General features: G+C 50.6%; 1 protein-coding gene across 8 annotated transcripts in view; it reads right to left on the bottom strand.

The window, feature by feature from the left end:
• LOC140404474 (casein kinase I-like) overlaps positions 1–22,736 on the bottom strand; it is a 291,996-nt gene that overhangs the window by 161,022 nt on the left and 108,238 nt on the right. For all 8 annotated transcript variants that reach the window (XM_072493070.1, XM_072493065.1, XM_072493073.1 and 5 more), the window contains one exon: positions 19,203–19,272. In XM_072493070.1, the coding sequence (XP_072349171.1) occupies positions 19,203–19,272 (70 nt within the window). The remainder of the gene's footprint in view (positions 1–19,202; positions 19,273–22,736) is intronic.

Genomic DNA, 22,736 nt, shown 5'->3' with positions numbered 1-22,736 from the left:
ACGTTTCGCTGCCGACCATAATTTGACAATGAGCCGCATAAGCCGATGTTATGCCCGGTGACAAAAACATTGGTTTAAAGAGCATCATAGAGGAGAGGAGGGGATTTGAAATGCAGAGAGATTTGGAGAGACGGCTCCAGCACTTTACGTCTAGACAGTTGAAGGCATTGCCCCAATGGTGAAGCGATAAATACTTGGGATGCGCTAGAGGTCAAAATTGGAGGAAATCGCAGAGTTTTCAGGGCTACAGAAGGTTGCATAGAACATACAGTGCAGAAGGAGGCCATTCAGCCCATCGAGTCTGCACCAATCCACTTAAGCTTTCACTTCCACCCTATCCCCGTAACCCAATAACCCCATCTAACCTTTTGGACACTAAGGGCAATTTATCATGGCCAATCCACCTAGCCTGCACGTCTTTGGACTGTGGGAGGAAAGCAGAGCACCCAGAGGAAACCCACGCAGACACGGGGAGAACATGCAGACTCCGCACAGACAGTGACCCAGCGGGGAATCGATCCTGGGACCCTGGCGCTGTGAAGCCACAGTGCTTCACAGAAGTACATATAAACATGGAGACTAGGAGCAGGGAGACCATTTGGCCCTTCGAGCCTGCTCCACCATTCAGTATAATCATGGCTGATCCTCTATCTCAATGCAATATTCCAACTTACTCTCCATGTCCCTTGGCGCCATTAAACTCCCCAAAAAAGTATCCATCTCTTTCTTCAATACATTCAGTGACTCCGTCTCAACTGCCTTCTGTGGTAGAGAATTCCACCGGTCCACGACCCTTTGAGCCAAGAAAGCTTGCCCTTAAATGGTACGTACGTCATATGCACACACCACACATATACACCACGCATATACACCACGCATATACACCACGCATATACACCACGCATATACACCACGCATATACACCACGCATATACACCACGCATATACACCACGCATATACACCACGCATATACACCACGCATATACACCACGCATATACACCACGCATATACACCACACATATACACCACACATATACACCACACATATACACCACACATATACACCACACATATACACCACACATATACACCACACATATACACCACACATATACACCACACATATACACCACACATATACACCACACATATACACCACACATATACACCACACATATACACCACACATATACACCACACATATACACCACACATATACACCACACATATACACCACACATATACACCACACATATACACCACACACACACACCACACTCATTAGTGTCAGTGAAGAAAGGACTTTATAATCTTCCCGAAGAGTACACCACAATACAACCCAAAAATGGACCATGCCGAAATGTCCATGGGCCTATTCCTACCATCCACAGTGCCTCTCTGAAGAGACCGTTCCAATTCACGGCCAGTTTGGGGTACATTTTGTTGTACATTGTGGCCCCAGAAAATGTAGGACCTTTGTATAGGAATATTACAGCTGGTTATTCCTTCATTTTACTTATAGTCAGGTACACATTCATTTTACTTACATCGGCTGGATTTGGACTCTGGTCCGAAAATTGAAAGAAAGATTGGTAACACACCGTGTTTATGCAGAATGCAAAAGTAAATGCTCACGGTTCATTGGTTGTGACAGCCCTGATAGCACTCGTCACTGTGTTTGCTTCATGATGGAAGAGAGACAGCACTCCCTGTGGAGTTTAAACACTCTCCGTGTCTGCGTGGGTCTCACCCCGCACAACCCAAAAAGATGGGCAGGGCAGGTTAATTGGCCACGCTAAATTGCTCCTTAATTGGAAAAAAAAGAATTGGGTACATTAAATTAATAAAAAAAACAACCGGCACAGTGGTTACATGGTGCAGATATCACACCAGCATATCATGGTGCAGATACACACACACTGATGGACACACAGCGGGACCAATCAACACCCACAACACTGCAGCCAATCACCAGTTAGAGCACACGCACTATAAAGACAGGGAGCATCAGAGTTCCCGCTCATTCGAGCTGCAGCCTCCTAGTAGGACAGAGCTTACAGCTTGCAGCACAGATCTTCACCATGTGCTGAGTGCATAGACTGGTTAGGATAAGGCATAGGTCTTTAGTTCGATCTAATATTGTGTTAACCCACAGTGAAAGTATGTTCAACAGTTTCGGATTTAATAAAATAGTGATGCATTGTTTTAAGTGTTGGTGGCCTATATGTGTTCCATGGATCCAGAGCACCCAACACATCATGATACCAGGAGTTGCGGGATATTAGAACTTCTTAGACCTACCTGCAAGTGATCTGCCTTCCACCAGCATACCGTAATCCTGCAAAATGGACAGCGTCTGCCCGCCGCCGCCACTCCGCATCACCGGTAACCTAGGGGCCAACTAGAAGATATTCAAACAAGGCTTCCAGCTCCACCTTGAAGCCACAGACCGGGAGGATGCCTCGGACACCAGGAAGATCGCTCTCTTCCTATCCACGGCCGGGGACCTTGCCATCCACATTTTCAATTCTCTCTCACATTTGCGGATGATGAAGATAAAACAAAGTTCAAGAAGGTCCTCCTCAAGTTTGACACTCATTGCAGCATAGAGGTGAATGAAAGTTTCGAGCGCTATGATTTCCAACAGTGTTTGCAGGGTAAGGATGAACCTTTCCAGTCCTTTCTCACCCACCTCCGCATCCTTGGGCAGTCCTGTAGCTACGGGCCCACCTCCAACTCCATGATACGCGACCAGATCGTTTTCGGTGTTCAGTCGGACCTCCTACGCCAGCAGCTCCTCAAAGTAAAGCAACTCACCCTAGCGACCGCCATCGAGACCTGCGTGCTACACGAACACGCCACTAGTCGGTATTCCCACATCCAAGCGGCTGAAACGGTGCGGCAAGGTCCCCACGAGGCGGAATGGGTCCAAGCTATCGAGCAACTCCAGGGCCTCAGCTTGGATGGGGGCAGCCATTTTGCACGTTTTCACAGACTCCCGTGCTTGTGCGCACCAAACGAGGGGACGGCGATGTCGACGAACGTAATGCGCAGGCTTGCACCACGTACGACCGCACCGCGCATGCGCGGTGGCGCAGCGAACGTACTGACGCTATGACGTGCGGCAACTGTGCCTCCATCCATTTAAAGCGGCAATGCCCTGCCAAATCCCGACAATGCCCGAGATGTGGCAAACTTGGCCACTATGCTGCCTTATGCAGAGCAGCTCAGCCTGCCGACTCATATCGCTTCAGCCAGCCTCGCAGGAATGTCCGGGCCATTCAACCCATGGTCACCGAGTCACCATGGACCTACTACCCAACATTGACACGGAGGACCCGAAGGCGCCTTTTTGAGTCGGTATCGTTACAAAAAAAACAGGGTGTCCCCGAAGCAAAGACACCAGCCGCTGTCGGTATACAGCATCGATCCAGATGATGAGTGGTGTGCCACCCCGACGGTCAACCGGTCCCAAATACGATTCCGCCTGGACACTGGTGCCTCCACCAATCACATTGCGCGGTCTGACCTCCAAAGCCTTCGTGTCAAACCAGCCATCCTCCCATCAGCCTGCCAGCTATTAGATTATAATGGAAATGCCATTGATGCCCGCGGCTCGTGCCAACTTGAAGTGATGCACAGGTCGCGCAAAGCCATCCTTCCCTTTGAAATCGTGGGCTCCTCGAAAGCCTCCCTGCTTGGCGCGCAGGCATGCAAGCTGTTGAACCTAGTTCAGAGAGTTCACTCTCTCTCTCCTGCTGACGCGTCTGCCTTTCAGGACACCGACTTCAGGGCGCAGCTCGACGCCATTATCAACCAGCACCACGACGTCTTCGAGGGCATGGGCACGCTCCCGTACACCTACAAGATTTTATTAAAACAGAATGCCACGCCTGTGGTGCACGCAACTCGCAGGGTCCCGGCACCCCTTAGGGACCGCCTCAAGCTGCAGCTGCAGGACCTCCAGAACCAAGGAGTGATTTCCAAAGTCACGGAACCAACCGACTGGGTCAGTTCCATGGTATGTGTAAAAAAGCCTTCCGGCGAATTGAGAATTTGCGTTGATCCCAAGGATCTAAATCGCAATATCATGAGGGAGCATTATACAATTCCCAAGCACGAAGAGCTCACATGTGAGATGGCTCGCGCCAAGCTCTTCACAAAACTCGACGCCTCAAAAGGATTCTGGCAAATCCAGCTCGATAAATCCAGCAGGAAACATTGCACATTTAATACCCCCTTTGGCAGATATTGTTACAACAGGATGTCGTTTGGGATCATATCTGCTTCAGAAGATGGAAGGCATTGAAGGTGTGCGCGTCTATGTCGACGACATAATCATTTGGTCCACCACCCCGCAGGAGCATGTTAGTCGTCTCCAGCGCGTATTCAAACGTATACATGAGCATGGCCTCCGCCTCAACAGGGCCAAATGCTCTTTTGGTCAGACGGAACTCAAGTTCCTCGGGGACCACATCTCCCAATTGGGTGCGCAGCCGGGATGTGGACAAGGTAGCTGCTATCACAGCTATTAAAACACCAGAGGACAAGAAGGCGATCAAAATTTATCCCTAACCTCGCCTCATACCACGGCTCTCAGGAACCTGGTCAGGAAGACGACAGAAAGTGGGAAACGCGGGCTTTGTTCCCCCGCTATGGTAATCATGGCGGGAACAGGGAAGCAGGAAGGAGGGGGCCTCGCACAGTGGGGGCCGAGGTCACGGGGGGAAGCCGAGGTCAGCCAGTTTGCTGACTTCTGGGAGCAATATGGGGGGTGCAATTACGCTAGAAAAGGATCTAGCGGGGGGGGGGGGGGGGGGGGTTAACTGGGTTGCTGCTGCTGGGGAGAAGGGGGAGCTGGTACGAGGTGGGGTGGTCGAGGCGGGAGGGCGCCGTTGGGGAGAGTTACGGCTACATGGGAACCGGGTGAGGAGCTGAATTAAAAAATGGGGTAGCTAGTCGACAAGGGGGGGGGGGGGGGGGGGGAGCCCCCCAACCCGGCTGATCACGTGGAATGTGAGAGAGCTGAACGGGCCGATTAAAAGGGCACGGGTACTCGCACACCTAAAGAAATTAAAGGCAGATGTGGTTATGTTGCAGGAGACGCATTTGAAACTGATAGACCAGGTCAGACTACGCAAAGGATGGGTGGGGCAGGTGTTTCATTCGGGGTTAGACGCAAAGAACAGGGGGGTGGCTATTTTAGTGGGGAAACGGGTACTGTTTGAGGCAAAGACCATAGTGGCGGATAGTGGGGGTAGATATGTGATGGTGAGTGGCAGATTGCAAGGGGAGGCGGTGGTTCCAGTGAACGTATATGCCCCGAACTGGGATGATGCCAATTTTATGAGGCGTATGTTGGGACGTATCCCGGACCTAGAGGCGGGAAAGTTGGTAATGGGGGGAGACTTCAATACAGTGCTGGACCCAGGGCTGGACAGATCGAGGTCCAGGACCGGGAGGAGGCCGGCTGCTGCTAGGGTGCTCAAGGACTTTATGGAGCAGATGGGAGGAGTAGACCCCTGGAGATTTAGCAGGCCTAGGAGTAAGGAGTTCTCGTTTTTCTCCTATGTCCATAAAGTATATTCACGGATAGACTTTTGTGTTTTGGGAAGGGCGCTGATCCCGAAGGTGACAGGGACGGAGTACACGGCTATAGCTATCTCGGACCACGCTCCGCATTGGGTGGACCTGGAGATAGGGGAGGAAAAAGAACAGCACCCGCCCTGAAGAATGGACATGGGACTATTGGCAGATGAGGGGATATGTTTAAGGGTGAGGGGGTGTATTGAAAGGTACTTGGAGCTTAATGACAGTGGGGAGGTTCAGGTGGGAGTGGTCTGGGAGGCGTTGAAGGCAGTGGTTAGAGGGGAGCTGATATCTATTAGGGCACATAAAGGAAAGCAGGAGGGTAGGGAAAGGGAGCGGTTGCTGAAAGAACTTGAGTGGACAGACAGACAATATGCGGAGGCACCGGAAGGACTGTACAGGGAAAGGCAAAGGCTACATGTAGAATTTGACTTGTTGACTACGGGTAATGCAGAGGCATAATGGAGGAAGGCACAAGGTGTACAGTATGAATATGGGGAGAAGGCGAGCCGGTTGCTGGCCCACCAACTGAGGAAGAGGGGAGCAGCAAGGGAGATAGGGGGGGTGAGAGACGAGGAGGGAGAGATGGAGCGGGGAGCGGAGAGAGTGAATGGGGTGTTCAAGGTATTCTACGAAAGATTATATAAAGCTCAGCCCCCGGAAGGGAAGGAGAGAATGATGTGCTTTCTGGATCAGCTGGAATTCCCTAAGGTGGAGGAGCAGGAGAGGGCGGGACTGGGAGCACAGATTGAGATGGAGGAGGTAGTGAAAGGGATTGGGAGCATGCAGGCGGGGAAGGCCCCGGGACCAGACAGATTCCCGGTGGAATTTTATAGGAAGTATATGGACTTGCTGGCCCCGCTTCTGACGAGAACCTTTAATGAGGCTAGGGAAAGGGGGCAGTTGCCCCCGACTATGTCAGAGGCAAAGATATCGCTCCTCCTAAAGAAGGAAAAAGACCCGCTGCAATGCGGGTCCTATAGGCCCATTTCTCTTTTAAATGTGGATGCTAAGATTCTGGCCAAGGTAATGGCGACGAGGATAGAGGACTGTGTCCCGGGGGTGGTTCCTGAGGACCAAACTGGGTTTGTGAAGGGGAGACAGCTGAACACGAACATACGGAGGTTGCAAGGGGTAATGATGATGTCCCCGCCAGAGGGGGAAGCGGAGATAGTGGTGGCGATGGATGCCGAGAAAGCATTTGATAGAGTGGAGTGGGATTATTTGTGGGAGGTGCTGAGGAGATTTGGCTTTGGAGATGGGTATATCGGATGGGTACAGTTGCTGTATAGGGCACCGATGGCGAGTGTGGTTACGAATGGACGGGGGTCTGATTATTTCCGGCTTTACAGAGGGACGAGGCAGGGGTGTCCCCTGTCTCCGTTATTGTTTGCACTGGCGATTGAGCCCCTGGCCATGGCACTGAGGGGTTCCAGGAAGTGGAGGGGAGTGTTTAGGGGAGGAGAAGAACACCGGGTATCTCTGTATGCGGATGATTTGTTGTTGTATGTGGCGGACCCGGTGGAGGGGATGCCAGAGATAATGCGGATACTTGGAGTTTGGGGATTTTTCGGGGTATAAATTGAACATGGGGAAAAGTGAGTTGTTTGTGGTGCATCCGGGGGAGCAGAGCAGGGAAATAGAGGATTTACCGCTGAGGAAGGTAACAAGAGACTTCCGATACTTGGGGATTCAGATAGCCAAGAATTGGGGAACCTTACACCGGCTTAATTTAACACGATTGGTGGAACAGATGGAGGAGGACTTCAAGAGATGGGACATGGTATCCCTGTCACTGGCAGGGAGGGTGCAGGCGGTTAAAATGGTGGTTCTCCAGAGATTCCTCTTTGTGTTTCAGTGCCTCCCGGTGATGGTCACGAAGGCTTTTTTTAAGAGAATCGAGAAAAGCATTATGAGTTTTGTGTGGGCAGGGAAGACCCCAAGAGTGAGGAGGGGGTTCTTGCAGCGTAGTAGGGATTAGGGGGGGGTTGGCACTACCGAGCCTAAATGATTATTACTGGGCCGCCAATATTTCAATGGTGTGTAAGTGGAAGTGTTTTTGTTTATATATTATTTATTTACTTGTTTAAAACTGGCCACTGTTATTTAGATTGCTTTATTGTTGTTTAAAAGAAAAACTATGTACTGTTATGTTTGACCAAAAAATCTTGAAATATATTTTTTTTTAAAAAGGAAGACGACAGACTTCCAATGGCTTCCTGCCCACGAGCACGAATGGAGATAACTCAAAACAAAACTGCCCACGGCCCCGGTCTTAGCTTTCTTTGATCCAGCAAAGGAGACCAAAGTTTCGACCGATGCCAGCCAATCCGGCATTGGGGCAGTGCTCCTTCAACGTGATGAGGCCTCATCATGAGCCCCCGTTGCATATGCGTCACGTGCGATGACCCCCACGGAGCAGCGCTACGCGCAGATAGAAAAGGAGTGCCTGGGCCTTCGGTCGGTGTCGTAAGTTTCACGATTATGTCTACGGACTTCCTCAATTCACCGTCGAGACCGACCATCGCCCGCTGGCCAATATAATACAGAAAGACTTGAACGACATGACGCCTCGCCTCCAGCGTATTCTTCTCAAGCTCCGGCGATATGACTTCCAGTTGGTATACACCCCAGGCAAAGACCTCATCATTGCTGACGCTCTCTCCAGGGCAGTCGATACTCCATGTGATCCAGCGGGATTTGTCTGCCAGGTTGACGCCCATGTGGCCTTCGTGGCCTCCAATCTACCTGCCACGGATGAACGCCTCGTCCAAATTTGCCGCGAGAAGGTGGCTGACCCTTTGCGACAGCGTGTCATGCGCCACCTAACAGACGGGTGGCTCAAGGGCCAATGCCCTCAGTTCTATAACGTCAGAGATGATCTGGCGGTAGTAGACGGGGTTCTTCTAAAACTGGACCGCATTGTCATCCCGCATAGCATGCGCCAGCTTGTCCAGGAACAACTACACAAGGGCCACCTAGGCGTGGAAAAGTGCCGCTGACGGGCCTGAGAGGCAGTGTACTGGCCCGGCATTAATGAGGACATCGCCAACACAGTGCTCAACTGCCCCACTTGTCAGCGCCTCCAGCCGGCCCAACCACGTGAGACCCTGCAGCCCCATGAGTTGATCACGTCACCTTGGACCAAGGTGGGCATCGACCTGTTCCACGCGCTGGGTAGAGACGGTGTCCTGATCGTGGACTACTTTTCGAATTACCCAGTGATACGGTTGCACGACATCACCTCGTCTGCAGTCATTCGTGCCTGTAAAGAAACCTTTGCTCGACACGGCATCCCGCTCACGGTTATGTCGGACAATGGCCCCTGTTTCGCCAGCCAGGAATGGTCCAACTTTGCCAGGCCAATTTTGCCCATGTGACATCCAGTCCCCTGTATCCCCAATCCAACGGCAAAGCGGAGAAGGGAGTACATATAATCAAACGGCTCCTCTGCAAGGCTGCCGATGCTGGGTCTGATTTCTACCTCGCCTTGCTGGCCTATCGCCCCGTCCCACTGTCCACTGACCTGTTGCCAGCCCAGTTGCTCATGGGTCACACCCGGAGGACGAATGTGCCGTCCATTCATGTCCCAGACCTTGACCACGTTCCGGTCCTTCGCCGGATGCAGCTGTCTCGTGCACAGCACAAGACGGCTCATGACTCCCGTGCAGCTGATCTCCCTGCTCTGGCTCCAGATGACAATGTCCGCGTCCATCTTCCGGATGGTGGCTGGTCTGCAACCGCTGTTGTCCTTCGGCAGGTGGCCCCCCCGCTCGTTCCTGATTCGTCTACCGGATGGCTCCATTCTGCGCCGCAATCGACACGCCTTTCGTCTCGTTCCACGCTCGCTACGTGATCCTCCAGTGTCGCCTCGCCCTCCTGCTGACCCTGCCACGGACTATGCAGAAATCCCTGTCACTCTGCATCCCCCTGACTCTGACGCAGTCCAGCCCGCTCCTGAACTGGCGGCTCTCGACCCACCCTTGAGGCGGTCAACCAGAATTCGTCGCCCACCTCAGAGACTTAATTTATGAACTTTGCGGACTTAGACTTTCTGAATTGTTTCATTGCTTTGTTTGATCATTTCAATGGTTTGTATATAGTGTTCATCTCGTTATTCTTGTTATTCTTGTTGCATAGTGCTTCTCTGCACCAGGCACCTTGCCATGTAAATAGCTTAGTTCTCATGTACGTAGTCCTGTAAATATGTCTTCGCACCACACACGTAGTTAGGAACATTCTCACCACACATTATTTATTGCCACACACATACATTCTTTTATAAAAGGGGGATGTCATAATATACACCAGTATATCATGGTACAGACACACACACTGATGGACACACAGCAAGACGAATCAACACACACAACACCGCAGCCAATCACCAGTTAGAGCACACACACTATAAAGACAGGGGGCATCAGAGTTCCCGCTCATTCGAGCTGCAGCCTCCTAGCAGGACAGAGCTTACAGCTTACAGAACAGATCTTCACCATGTGCTCAGTGCATTGACTGGTTAGGACAAGGCATAGGTCTTTAGTTCAATCTAATATCGTGTTAACCCACAGTGAAAGTATGTTTAACAGTTTCTGACTTAATAAAATAGTGTTGCACTATTTGAAATGTTGGTGGCCTGCGTGTGTTGTGGGCTTAGGTAGGGTGCTCTTTCAGAGGGTCGGTAAGACTCGATGGGCCGAATGGCCTCCTTCTGCACTGTAGGGTTTCTATGAACGCGCCATCAGCCTTGGCTCAGATCAGGGAAGTCTTCCGAGTGCCCTCGCCAACACTTAACTCTCGACTAACACCCTCAAACAAATCAGATAATTATTTGCTCGTTGTGGACAAACTGGCAAACCAACGGTGCCCACGGCCTGTCATGAGTTACTGTTAGTCAAAGATATAGACGCGACAGGATAGGGCAGATTACCCCACAAGCAATCTGTATTTTCCATGGTTACTCCGTCTACCTCAATACAGCCAACGGTCATAGTGAGTGCACGCTTGCACGGAATTATTGGCTTGCTATCATGGTATCTATGGCTTCTATTAAAAGAAGTTTCAACAAACGCAGAAATAAATTCCACAGTATCCTTACAACTCTTATTCATGCATTCAATGCATTCTGCACACCTGGGACCAAATCATCGCTGCAATATCATGCACCTTGGGGCAACTGAGAGTATCAACTTCCACCAAAGCCAAAGATCACAAAGCTCAATCAACATGTTATTTTGAGTCTACACAGTTTTCTCCGAATTGTCCGGAAACAATGCCATGGGATCTGGCATTGCACAAGCCCAGATTCGGTCTCTTGCGCATGCTCAGTTTTTAATCCATTGGAGGCCACGTTTTTATGAACATGCAGGACGTAATCTTGTGGGGGGGGGGGGCCCCCCCTCGCCGCCCACACGATCAGTGGTGCAGGTGGAAAATCTTGAGAGAATCAAGAAACGTGATTCTCGCCATTGAAATGATGTCCCGGGATCGAACCTGGGTCCTCGGCGCCGTGAGGTGATGCACGGTCAATGATCACTAAAGCGAGGTTGTAGTCCAACTGAAGGCTTTAATATGCTACATGTTTCCCCCAGCAGCTCAGGTTCAGAAAGAAGGCTGCTGGGGCGGCACGGGCTCTTATACCCCGCCTAGCAGGACTGAGCTACCATACAGCTTGGCCAATAGGAAACGTACAATATCTACCAATGGTGTTCCAGCATTACCAGGTACCATAATACCTCTACAGAGTACCACATTCACCCCCTGTTAAAAAGAGTCCGGCGGGGGTGGTGGCTTGATATTACAACATGGTAACGTGATAGAAATTATAGTTATGGAGGTACCGTAAATACCTCCGTACAGCGTTTTGTAACTATTTACAGATTCACAATTAACTATATACACTTAAAAATGAAGCAATCAGTCGATCGGGGGCCCTGGTTGTCCCCTGTGATCGTCAAAGCTTTGGTGGTGATGTCGGTAGAGGCTCGGGCGTCTGTGACTCCGGGAGCGTGGCCTCGATCTCTGTGGCAGCTTCAACACCCCTAGACGCCGCTGGTGGGGAAAACGGTTGACCTGGGAAGGGAGCGTCGGCGGGGTGCGTCGGTGGGTGGGGGGGGCCTAGACGGGGCCGGCGGAAGGACCGATCCTCCTGTAAGGTGCACCGGTGGGAGGGAGGGTGGGACTGGTGGCTGGGGTGTGCATGGGGGTCCGGCGGGCGGCAGGTCTCGTAGGGAGACCGTATCTTGTCGGCCATCGAGGTACGTCCCGTACTGGGGGCTAGCGTGCAGAAGATGGACCCTCTCGACCAACGGGTCCGACTTGTGCGCCCGCACGTGTTTTCGGAGCAGGATGGGTCCGGGAGCTGCCAGCCAGGTCGGGAGCGAGGTCCCAGAGGAGGACTTCCTGGGGAAGACAAGGAAACGTTCGTGAGGTGTCTGGTTGGTCGTGGTACAAAGTAGTGACCGGATGGAGTGGATGGCATCCAGGAGGACTTCCTGCCAGCGGGAGACTGGAGATTCCTGGACCGTAGGGCCAGTAGGACGGTCTTCCAGACCGTTCTGTTCTCCCTCTCTCCCTGTCCGTTACCCCGGGGGTTGTAACTGGTCGTCCTGCTCGAGGCGATGCCCTTGCTGAGCAGGAATTGACGCAGTTCGTTGCTCATAAAGGAGGACCCCCTATCACTATGTACGTAAGTGGGGAACCCGAACAGTGTAAAGACGCTATGGAGGGCCTTGATGACTGTGGTTGCGGTCATGTCGGGGCAGGGGATGGCGAATGGGAACCGGGAGTACTCGTCAATCACGTTCAGGAAGTACGTGTTGCGGTCGGTGGAAGTACCATATGGTGAAGTCCATGCTGAGGCGTTCAAAGGGGCGGGAAGCCTTTATCAGGTGCGCTTTCTCTGGCCAGTTGAAGTGCGGTTTGCACTCTGCACAGATTTGGCAGTCCCTGGTGGCTGTCCTGACCTCCTCAATGGAGTAGGGCAGGTTGCGGGTCTTGATAAAGTGGAAAAAGTGAGTGACCCCCAGGTTCGGAGGCGGTCGACTTGTGCGTTGGCACATGTGCCGCGGGCCAGGGCATCAGGAGGCTCGTTTAGCTTCCCGGGACGATACAAGATCTCGTAGTTGTAGGTGGAGAGTTCGATCCTCCACCGCAAGATCTTGTTGCTTTTTATCTTGCCCCGCTGTGCATTATCGAACATGAAAGCAACCGGCCATTGGTCAGTCAGGAGAGTGAATCTTCTGCCGGCCAGGTAATGCCTCCAATGTCGCACAGCTTCTACTCTGGCCTGGGCCTCCTTTTCGACTGAAGAGTGGCGGATTTCGGAAGCATGGAGGGTACGTGAGAAGAAGGCCATGGGTCTGCCCGCTTGGTTGAGGGTGGCCGCCAGAGCTAAGTCAGACCCCTCGCTCTCGACCTGGAAGGGGAGGGACACGTCGATGGCGTGCATCGTGGCCTTTGCAATGTCTGCTTTGATGCGGCTGAAGGCCTGGCAGGCCTCTATCGACAGGGTGGTAGGCGGACTTAAGATCCCCGTGGAGAAGACCTTGTATTGCGCGATCCTGTTTACCTGATCGGATATGCGGGGGAGAGGGTACGCGTCCAACTGCGTAAACCTGTTGATGGTCTGACTGTCGGCGATGACCATCCTATGTTTCTCCCCGGTCTTTACCACCACTACTTGAGCTCTCCAGGGACTGTTGCTAGCTTCAATGACTCCTTCGCTCAGTAGCCTTTGGACCTCTGACCTAATAAAGATCCGATCCTGGGCACGGTACCGTCTGCTCCTGGTGGCGACGGGTTTGCAATCCAGGGTGAGGTTCGCAAACAGGGAAGGCGATCGACCTTGAAGGTCGCGAGGCTGCAGACAGCAATCCAGGGTGAGTTCGCAAACAGGGAAGGCGATCGACCTTGAAGGTCGCGAGGCTGCAGACAGTGGGGGGGGGGGTTTAGGGCCAGCGAATTTGAAAGTTAGACTTTGGAGATTACACTGGAAGTCTAACCCTAGGAGTGTGGCTGCACAAAGGTGGGGAAGGACGCAGAGCCGGTAATTTTTAAACTCCCTTCCCTGGACCATGAGGTTTGCTACACAAAACCCCTTTATCTCTGTTGAGTGGGAACCGGAGGCCAGGGAGATTTTTTGATTAACAGGGTGGACGAGGAGAGAACAGCGACCTACCGTGTCAGGGTGTATGAAGCTCTCCGTGCTCCCAGAGTCGATAAAGCAGGACGTCTCGTGCCCGTTGATTACTACTGTTGTAGCAGTTGAGAGTGTTCGAGGCCGGGACTAGTCCAGGGTCACCGAGGCTAATCGCAGCAGTTCAGTATTCTCTTTGGGCGGTGTGCTGTCAGCCGAGCTGGGGTCCTGGGAGTCCATCCAAGATGGCGGCTCCCATTGGTCGCACATGGCTGGGGGTGCACAAAATGGCAGCACCCATCCATCGAATGTGGCGTCCGCGGGACAAGATGGAGGCGCCCGGGGGGGCCGCACGTCGCCCTGGAGGAGGAAGATGGCGGCGCCTGCTGGCCGCACAGGGACCGAGAGGTTTGTGGTGGCGGTCCACATTCGCCACCGGAGACCGAGGCGGCCGCACGGGCCTGGCATACCACCACGAAGTGGCCCTTTTTCCGGCATCCCTTCCAGGTGGATGCGCGGGCCGGGCAGCGCTGGCGGGGGTGCTTGGCCTGCCCGCAAAAGTAGCAGCGGGGCCCCCCGGGGTTGCCAGGCCGCCTTGCAGCACAAGCTTGTGGGGGGATGGGAGATGTCTCAGGGTCGGCTGCGGAGGGTTTCCACGCTGTCCAGGGGGCTGCCGCGCGGTCGGGAACGTAGTCGCGGGCGTTTCGGGAGGCCACATCCAGGGAGCCTGCAAGGGCCCGTGCCTCCTTGAGGCCGAGGGTGTCTTTTTCCAGCAATCGCTGGTGGATTTGGGAGGACAACATACCTGCCACGAAAGCGACCTGGATCAAGAGTTCTGTGTGGTCGCTCGCCGAAACTTGCAGTTTCTCCCCAACACCAGGAGCGCACGGTAGAATTCTTCCAGCGATTCCCCAGGGATTTGACGCCTCGCTGCTAGCAGATGTCGGACATACACCTGGTTTACCGGGCGAATATAATGTCCTTTTAGCAGCTCCATTGCTGCATCGAAGTCGTCCGCATCCTCGATGAGGGTGTAAATTTCCGGGCTCACCCTCGAGTGCAGGACTTGCAATTTCTGTTCTGCCGTGGGTGTGTTTTCGGCCGTTCCGAGATATCCTTTAAAATACGCCAGCCAGTGCTTGAAGGTTGCCGCTGAGTTCGCCGCGTGGGGGCTGAGTTGCAGACAGTCCGGCTTGATTCGGAGCTCCATCCTTTTAAATCTAGCTTAATAAATTGATGCACGATCAATGACCACTAAAGCGAACTGGCTAACCGATAGAAGTCAGAGAGTGGTGGGTGGCAAATATTCAGCCTGGATCCCAGTTACCAGTGGCGTACCGCAGGGATGAGTTCTGGGCCCTCTGCTGCTTGTGATTTTCATTAATGACTTGGATGAGGGAGTTGAAGGGTGGGTCAGTAAATTTGCAGACGATACGAAGATTGGTGGAGTTGTGGATAGTGAGGAGGGCTGTTGTCGGCTGCAAAGAGACATAGATAGGATGCAAAGCTGGGCTGAGATGTGGCAGATGGAGTTTAACCCTGAAAAGTGTGAGGTTGTCCATTTTCAAAGGACAAATATGAATGCGGAATACAGGGCTAACGGTAGAGTTTTTGGCAATGTGGAGGAGCAGAGAGATCTTGGGATCTATGTTCATACATCTTTGAAAGTTGCCACTCAAGTGGATACAGCTGTGAAGAAGGCCTATGGTGTGTTAGCGTTCATTAACAGAGGGATTGAATTTAAGAGCCGTGAGGTGATGATGCAGCTGTACAAAATTTTGATAAGGCCACATTTGGAGTACTGTGTACAGTTCTGGTCGCCTCATTTTAGGAAGGATGTGGAAGCTTTGGAAAAGGTGCAAAGGAGATTTACCAGGATGTTGCCTGGAATGGAGAGTAGGTCTTACGAGGAAAGGTTGAGGGTGCTAGGCTTTTTCTCATTAGAACGGAGAAGGATGAGGGACGACTTGATAAAGGTTTATAAGATGATCAGGGGAATAGATAGAGTAGACAGTCAGAGACTTTTTCCCCGGGTGGAACAAACCATTACAAGGGGACATAAATTTAAGGTGAATGGTGGAAGATATTGGGGTGATGTCAAAGGTAGGTTCTTTACCCAGAGAGTCGTGGGGGCATGGAATGCACTGCCTGTGGAAGTAGTTGAGTCTTCAAGCAGCTATTGGATAGGTACATGGATTACGGTAAAATTATATAGTGTAGATTTATTTGTTCTTAAGGGCAGCACGGTAGCATTGTGGATAGCACAATTGCTTCACAGCTCCAGGGTCCCAGGTTCGATTCCGGCTTGGGTCACTGTCTGTGCGGAGTCTGCACATCCTCCCAGTGTCTGCGTGGGTTTCCTCCGGGTGCTCCGGTTTCCTCCCACAGTCCAAAGATGTGCAGCTTAGGTGGATTGGCCATGATAAATTGCCCTTAGTGTCCAGAATTGCCCTTGGTGTTGGGTGGAGGTGTGGACCTTGGATAGGGTGCTCTTTCCAAGAGCTGGTGCAGACTCAAAGGGCCGAATGGCCTCCTTCTGCACTGTAAATTCAATGATAATCTATGATTAATCTAGGACAAAGGTTCGGCACAACATCGTGGGCCGAAGGGCCTGTTCTGTGCTGTATTTTCTACGTTCTATAATCTATGATTAATCTAGGACAAAGGTTCGGCACAACATCGCGGGCCGAAGGGCCTGTTCTGTGCTGTATTTTTCTATGTTCTATGTTGTAGTCCAACTGAAATGAAAATCGCTTATTGTCACAAGTAGCTTCAATGAAGTTACCGTGAAAAGCCCCTAGTCGCCACATTCTGGCGCCTGTTCGGGGAGGCTGGTACGGGAATTGAACCATGCGCTGGCCTGCTTGGTCTGCTGTAAAAGCCAGCGATTTAGCCCAGTGTGCTAAACCAGCCCCTAGGCTGCACACCAGCACAACTGAAGGCTGGTGTCATCTAAGCTAGATGTTTCCCCCAGCAGCTCAGGTACAGAAAGGCGGCTGCTGGGGCGGCACAGGCTCTTATACCCCGCCTTGCAGGGCGGAGCTACCATACAGCTTGACCAATAGGAAACGTACAATATCTACCAATGGTGTTCCATCATTACCAGGTACCATAATACCTCTACACAGACTACCACGAGGCATCAGTGCTAACCACTGCGCCACCGTGCCGCCCGATTGGTCTACGTCTGCTCCTATTTCATATGTTCGGATGCAATCTGATAAGACTGAATGCACGGTTTAGAAGAGAGAACACGGAGTGGTCACTCGATTACAAATTAGGAAAGGAGTCAAAAAGGTCAATAATGCGAAGATGATTCCACTTGAAGGGGAGGCCATGAATGGGAGATGGCTACGAATAAATCCAAAGACAGGTAAAGACATCTTAGAACCATAGAATTTCTACAGTGCAGAGGTAGTCCATTCGGCCCATCGAATCTGCATTGACCTACTGAAAGACCCTACCTACGTCCACTACCCGCCCTATCCCCGTAACCCCATAACCCTATATCTTTGGACACTAAGTGGCAATTTAGCGTGACCAATCTGCCCAACTTGCACATTTTCAGACTGTGGGAGGAAACCGGAGCACCTGGAGGGAACCCATGCAGACACGGAAAGTGCAAACACACACAGACAGTCACCCAAGGCCAGAACTGAACCTGGGTCCCCGACGCTGTGAGGCAGCAGTGCTGTTTTTTTAAATTTTTTTAATAAAAAGAGCACCCTGCCTAGGCCCACTCCCCCCCCCCCCCCCCCCCCCCATCCCCCACCTAACCTGCACATCTTTGGACTGTGGGAGGAAACCCACTCAGACATGGGGGAGAACGTGCAAACTCCACACAGACAGTGACCCAAGGCCAGAATTGAACCCTGCCGCTGTGATGCAGCAGTGCTAACCACCGTGCTGCCTCATGCTGAGAAAACATCGATGCAATATGCTTCCGAGCAGCCACTGAAATACAATTCCTGTATACACTCATTTAAAAGTTAACCACGTTTTTTAGGGAAAACTTTAAGGGTCTGCTTTGGGCATAAACAATATTTGAGGGCTTGAGATACATACTTGATTGAGGCCCACACAGCATGAAGCAACAACAAAAAAAAAAAAGTTTAAAAATATTGAGCGAAATGCAAAAAAACTGACGTCACTTTGTCAACTAAAAAGTCATAGATTTTCACCTGTCAGCAATCGTTACTCCCTCTTCTGTCATATAATAAGATTCCACCATTAATTTTCATCTTTTAAACAAACTTTGCTTTTTTGCCTCGCGCCCTCCTTCATCAAACACGGAGTTCCCCTGCGACAATATTTGAGATTTCTAAACACCTCCAAGATTATACTGGGCTCTGAAAGGTTTCAGCTTCGATGGCTGAAAAATTACAATCTATTTTTACGTGAGGCACTGCGAATAATTCCGACCTCGTAAGCCAGAAATCTTGGGCTTACTTTTAAAATGGAACCGACTTTCACACGGGTATACACCGCATTATATTGTCAGCTTTACAATTTACATTGAAACCTGTTCTGCCAGGTGGATTAGCTCAGTGCCTGGATATCGAGCTCATCTGCTGCTCAAGGATAAGCAACGCAATTCAAGCAAGAGGCCACAGCATTATAATCCCCCATTTTGGCCACCACCTCAGACACTCTATTAACATCAGATTTCGATCTTTGCCGTAGATTTTTCTCTCCTGGCAAGCTTAGGTTTATGAAGTCGGACATTAAACAAACCTCTCCACAAAACGTCACTTGTTACTCGGCAAACAATTGCAGAACTGTCTTTTGAAGAATTGCAAACGTACTGACTCACTGGGCTGCTTGCTATGAGAATTTTACAGCAGATTTATATATTTTTGAAGTTGTTCGAGGGAGTCAAAACGAGTGTCATATGTAGCAATGCAGCAATACGTTGATTCAGAAATGGCCACAATGTTAGGGGAGCTAAGTCCACCATAAGGCCATAATAAGGAGTCTTACAACACCAGGTTGAAGTCCAACAAGTTTGTTTCGAATCACTAGCTTTCGGAGCACTGCTCCTTCCTCACCTGTGGAAGGAGCAGTGCTCTGAAAGCTAGTGATTCGAAACAAACCTGTTGGACTTAAACCTGGTGTTGAAAGACGTCTTACTGTGCTCACCCCAGTCCAACGCCAGCATCTCCACATCATAAGACCATAAGACGTAGGAGAATTAGGCCACTCGGCCCATCGAGTCTGCTCCACCATTCAATCAAGGCTGATATTTTTTTCATCCCCATTCTCCTGCCTTCCCCCCATAACCCCTGATCCCCTTCTCAGGGATCTACCAACCAGCGTTTATCTAATGTGCTTCGGAGAGGTTTCATAAGGCGCTTTGATTTATGTTTTTCAAAATTTCTGCAGGTGTGATCTGCGTATTAATTTAACAATTAAATTTCCGGCAGAGGTAAAATTTTGCTTCCAACAGCAACCTCGGTGATCCAATCTTGCATTACCTGAGCTCCCAAGTTGTTTGTAAAACCGGTATTCTAAATGAAGTTGGGGCGCTCGCGACTTGATGGGTTCCTGAAAATAAACCAATGAAACAGGCATTATACAGAGCCACACAAATTCATTTGTATGCTATACATCCAGTGACGCCGATACATAGAATTACAAGATCCGCCTGTGCCATTAAAGATGAACATACAGCGACCGACCGATTTCAGCTCAGGTCATTGTGAGAATCATGGAACATCTTGCAAAGGATCAATCAAAAAAATAAGTTGCTACTCATCAACCAACTGCAGCATATGGCAGGGCAGCAATCTCCTTTCGAATATCATGGCAAGAATGCCAAGCACAAAACTGGCCGCCTGGCTCAGTGGGCACAATCAGTGAGGTGGGAGACTCAATCACTCGAGAAAAGGTTCCAAAAAGCTTTTCCTAATTCAGTCTGTGGTGCATTCGGTGAAACTCCAGAATGACTGCCTCACCTTATCACAAACCTTGGGTCTAGATAACCCCTCGGGTTCAATGTTAATGGCTGTTCATGAGAAAAGGATCACAGACCCATTACGAACAAGACATTGCCAAAATCATATGATAGGAAGTCAAGATAATGAAACTTCCTTTCATGGCCTGTCGGGTTGGTCAACTTTGTTATATTAACACAAGGTTCCCTCAGAGTCTCCTCTCTCTTTTTTTAATGAACTGAAATGAAAATTGCTTATTGTCACAAGTAGTTACTGTGAAAAGCCCCTAGTCGCCACATTCCGGCGCCTGTTCGGAAGGCTGGTACGGGAATTGAACCGTGCTGCTGGCCTGCCTTGGTCTGCTTTAAAAGCCAGATATTTAGCCCAGTATGCGAAACCAACATTGAGTCAACTCTTTTCCTCTTAAATAGCATTTCTGAACCTGGTTATCATCCTGCCCGCCTGCTCTTCGCCGGTCCCAAGGGCTGCAACATCCTTCCTAAAGCTCGATGCGGCAACAGTATTACCTTCAATTTGCATAAATATCTCTGCTAATATAAGCCAGGACCTCATTGCCTTTCCAATCTTCAACCACAGCCTCTCTCGTTCAAGCTTTAATTAATGCAACTTCTTCTCACATTTCCCACAATGACAGCCATCCCACTCACTGATCATTCCCCTAACCGGCGTGACTATCCATGATTTTGGTTCTTTCTGCAATACTAATTATTGAACTGGTTTGCTGTTAACTTTGCCAAGTTCCTAAAAGGTGGAATTGCTTCCAAATTTCATGTCACGTTGTGGCTCAATGTTTACTATGCCTCCAGCAATTTGTACTTGCGACTGAACAGAATGTTATTAACACACGATCTTAAAGAGCAACTCCCTGCTGCAGTCACTTTTTAATCTTTTGCCACTCGAAAGATTCCCGTTCATGGTTCTGGTTTCCTGTACTTCTTTTAAAAAATTAATTATCCAGCACTTCACCTGACCTCCATTCCATCACTCCCACACTTGGCCACGCAAGTTCTGGGAATGGGTGGTGCCGCGTCATCAGAAATGCACTGACACGGCAGCTCAGTGGTTAGCACTATTGCTTCACAGCACCAGGGTCCCAGGTTCGATTCCCGGCTTGGGTCATTGTCTGTGCACAGTCTGCACGTTCTCCCCGTGTCTGCGTGGGTTTCCTCCGGGTGCTCCGGTTTCCTCCCACAAGTCCCGATAGACGTGCTGTTAGGTAATGTGGACATTCTGAATTCTCCCTCTGTGTACCCGAACAGATGCCGGAGTGTGGCGACTAGGGGCTTTTCACAGTAACTTCATTGCAGTGTTAATGTAAGCCTACTTATATCACAAATAAAGCTGCGCTGGGGCAGTGCCGATAATTAACCAATCCAACTCATTAATAGGACCTGAAGAGATGCAAACTGCCGCCAGTCCCGAGGACTTGGTGCCAAACAACAGCAAACAAAGGTTATTGTTCTAATAACCTTTGGTACACGACTGTACAAGCATTGGGAAACCTGCTCGTGCTACGGCCTTGTATTTTGCTAATCTGCATCTCTTTGGGCGTCGGTTGAGTGAGGTGTGGCCGTGAGGAAGAGAATGTGTCCTCCACATCTGGCAAAGAGAAATTCTACCTGTGTGAACTTCTAAGTAGATAACGACGCGGGTTAGTGATGGGTTCCCTGTGTTGATACATCCAGCCTACTTTTTTCTCATAGCATTTACAATGCAGAAGGAGGTCATTCAGCTCATCGAGTTTGCACCAGCCCTTGGAAAGAGCACCCCACCCAAGCCCACACCTCCACCCTATCCCCATAACCCAGTAAACCCACCTAATCTTTTTGGACACCAAGGGCAATTTAGCATGGCCAATCCACCTAACGCTGTAGCCATCTGGGATGGCCACTTCCAACTAGGTGCAGAGGAACTCGCAAAGACTGGCGGGTACAAAGACAAAGAACAAAGAAAAGTACAGCACAGGAACAGGCCCTTCGGCCCTCCAAGCCCGTGCCGACCATGCTGCCCAACTAAACTACAATCTTCTACACTTCCTGGGTCCGTATCCCTCTATTCCCATCCTATTCATGTATTTAAAATTGGTAAAATGGACAAGCCAAGACTCAGGCAGGCTCATAGCCTGAAATGCATATTTGTCAGCAAAAGTCCAGACGGTATCGAAACTCCGTCCCATTAGCTTGTTAATCAGGCCGATTAGCATTTGATGGCCCATTTTCCCCAAAACAAAGGACTGGTACTCAAGCAACCGGGACAGTCCCAGACATTTCAGCGCCACTCCCTGTTCAAGGGAAACGCAAACAACAGGGTCAGTGACCGCTTGGGACACGCCCAGCCATCCAGATCCCCGCCCACTTATTGGCTAAGGAATCGAACAGTGATCAGGGATCACCCAATTAGTGAGCCCCAAATCGAAGGCCCGCCCACAAGAGCGCGAAAACCCACTGAGTATAAGAAGAAGAGTTCGCCATATGTTCGCTCTCTTTTGGCCTTGGTACCCCAGTCACGGTCATTGCCAATCGTAGCAACATCAGAAGCAAGTCCAAGTTCCAGACGGATGAGCCCAGCTGAGCAGCAGTTACTCCTTCGAACCCGATAGATCCAGAAGCGAACAGCGGCCACTGTTTTCTGACCTAAGCCAGGTGCCCGAAGTTAAGTACAGGTTGTCTTAGTCGATAGGTGTAGTTAACTAGTAGTGTTTATGTTGCATGACTAATTGTGTGTAAATAAAGTACCCTTGACCTTGAACTAACTAACTGGTGTTTGGCTCATTGATCGATAGCCGGTTGAAACTTGTGGTGGTATCATTCGATACCTGGCGACTCTGAGCATTTGGACAGATAGCATTGAAAGGAGGCAAATTCACTGATTGCCCTAATTCGAACAGAGCCAGAGAAAACCAAGTGGTTAAAGAAACCAGCAACAACATGCACATCTTTGGACTGTAGGAGGAAACCGGAGCACCCAGAGGAAACCCACGCACACACGGGGAGAACGTGCAGACTCCGCACAGACAGTGACCCAAGCCGGGAAATGAACCTGGGGCACTGGAGT

This window comes from Scyliorhinus torazame, chromosome 30 (genome assembly GCF_047496885.1).
Source record: "Scyliorhinus torazame isolate Kashiwa2021f chromosome 30, sScyTor2.1, whole genome shotgun sequence".
Lineage (NCBI taxonomy): Eukaryota > Metazoa > Chordata > Chondrichthyes > Carcharhiniformes > Scyliorhinidae > Scyliorhinus > Scyliorhinus torazame.
Note: the sequence above shows the minus strand (reverse complement) of the source record. Positions and strands in the feature narration are given on the sequence as shown.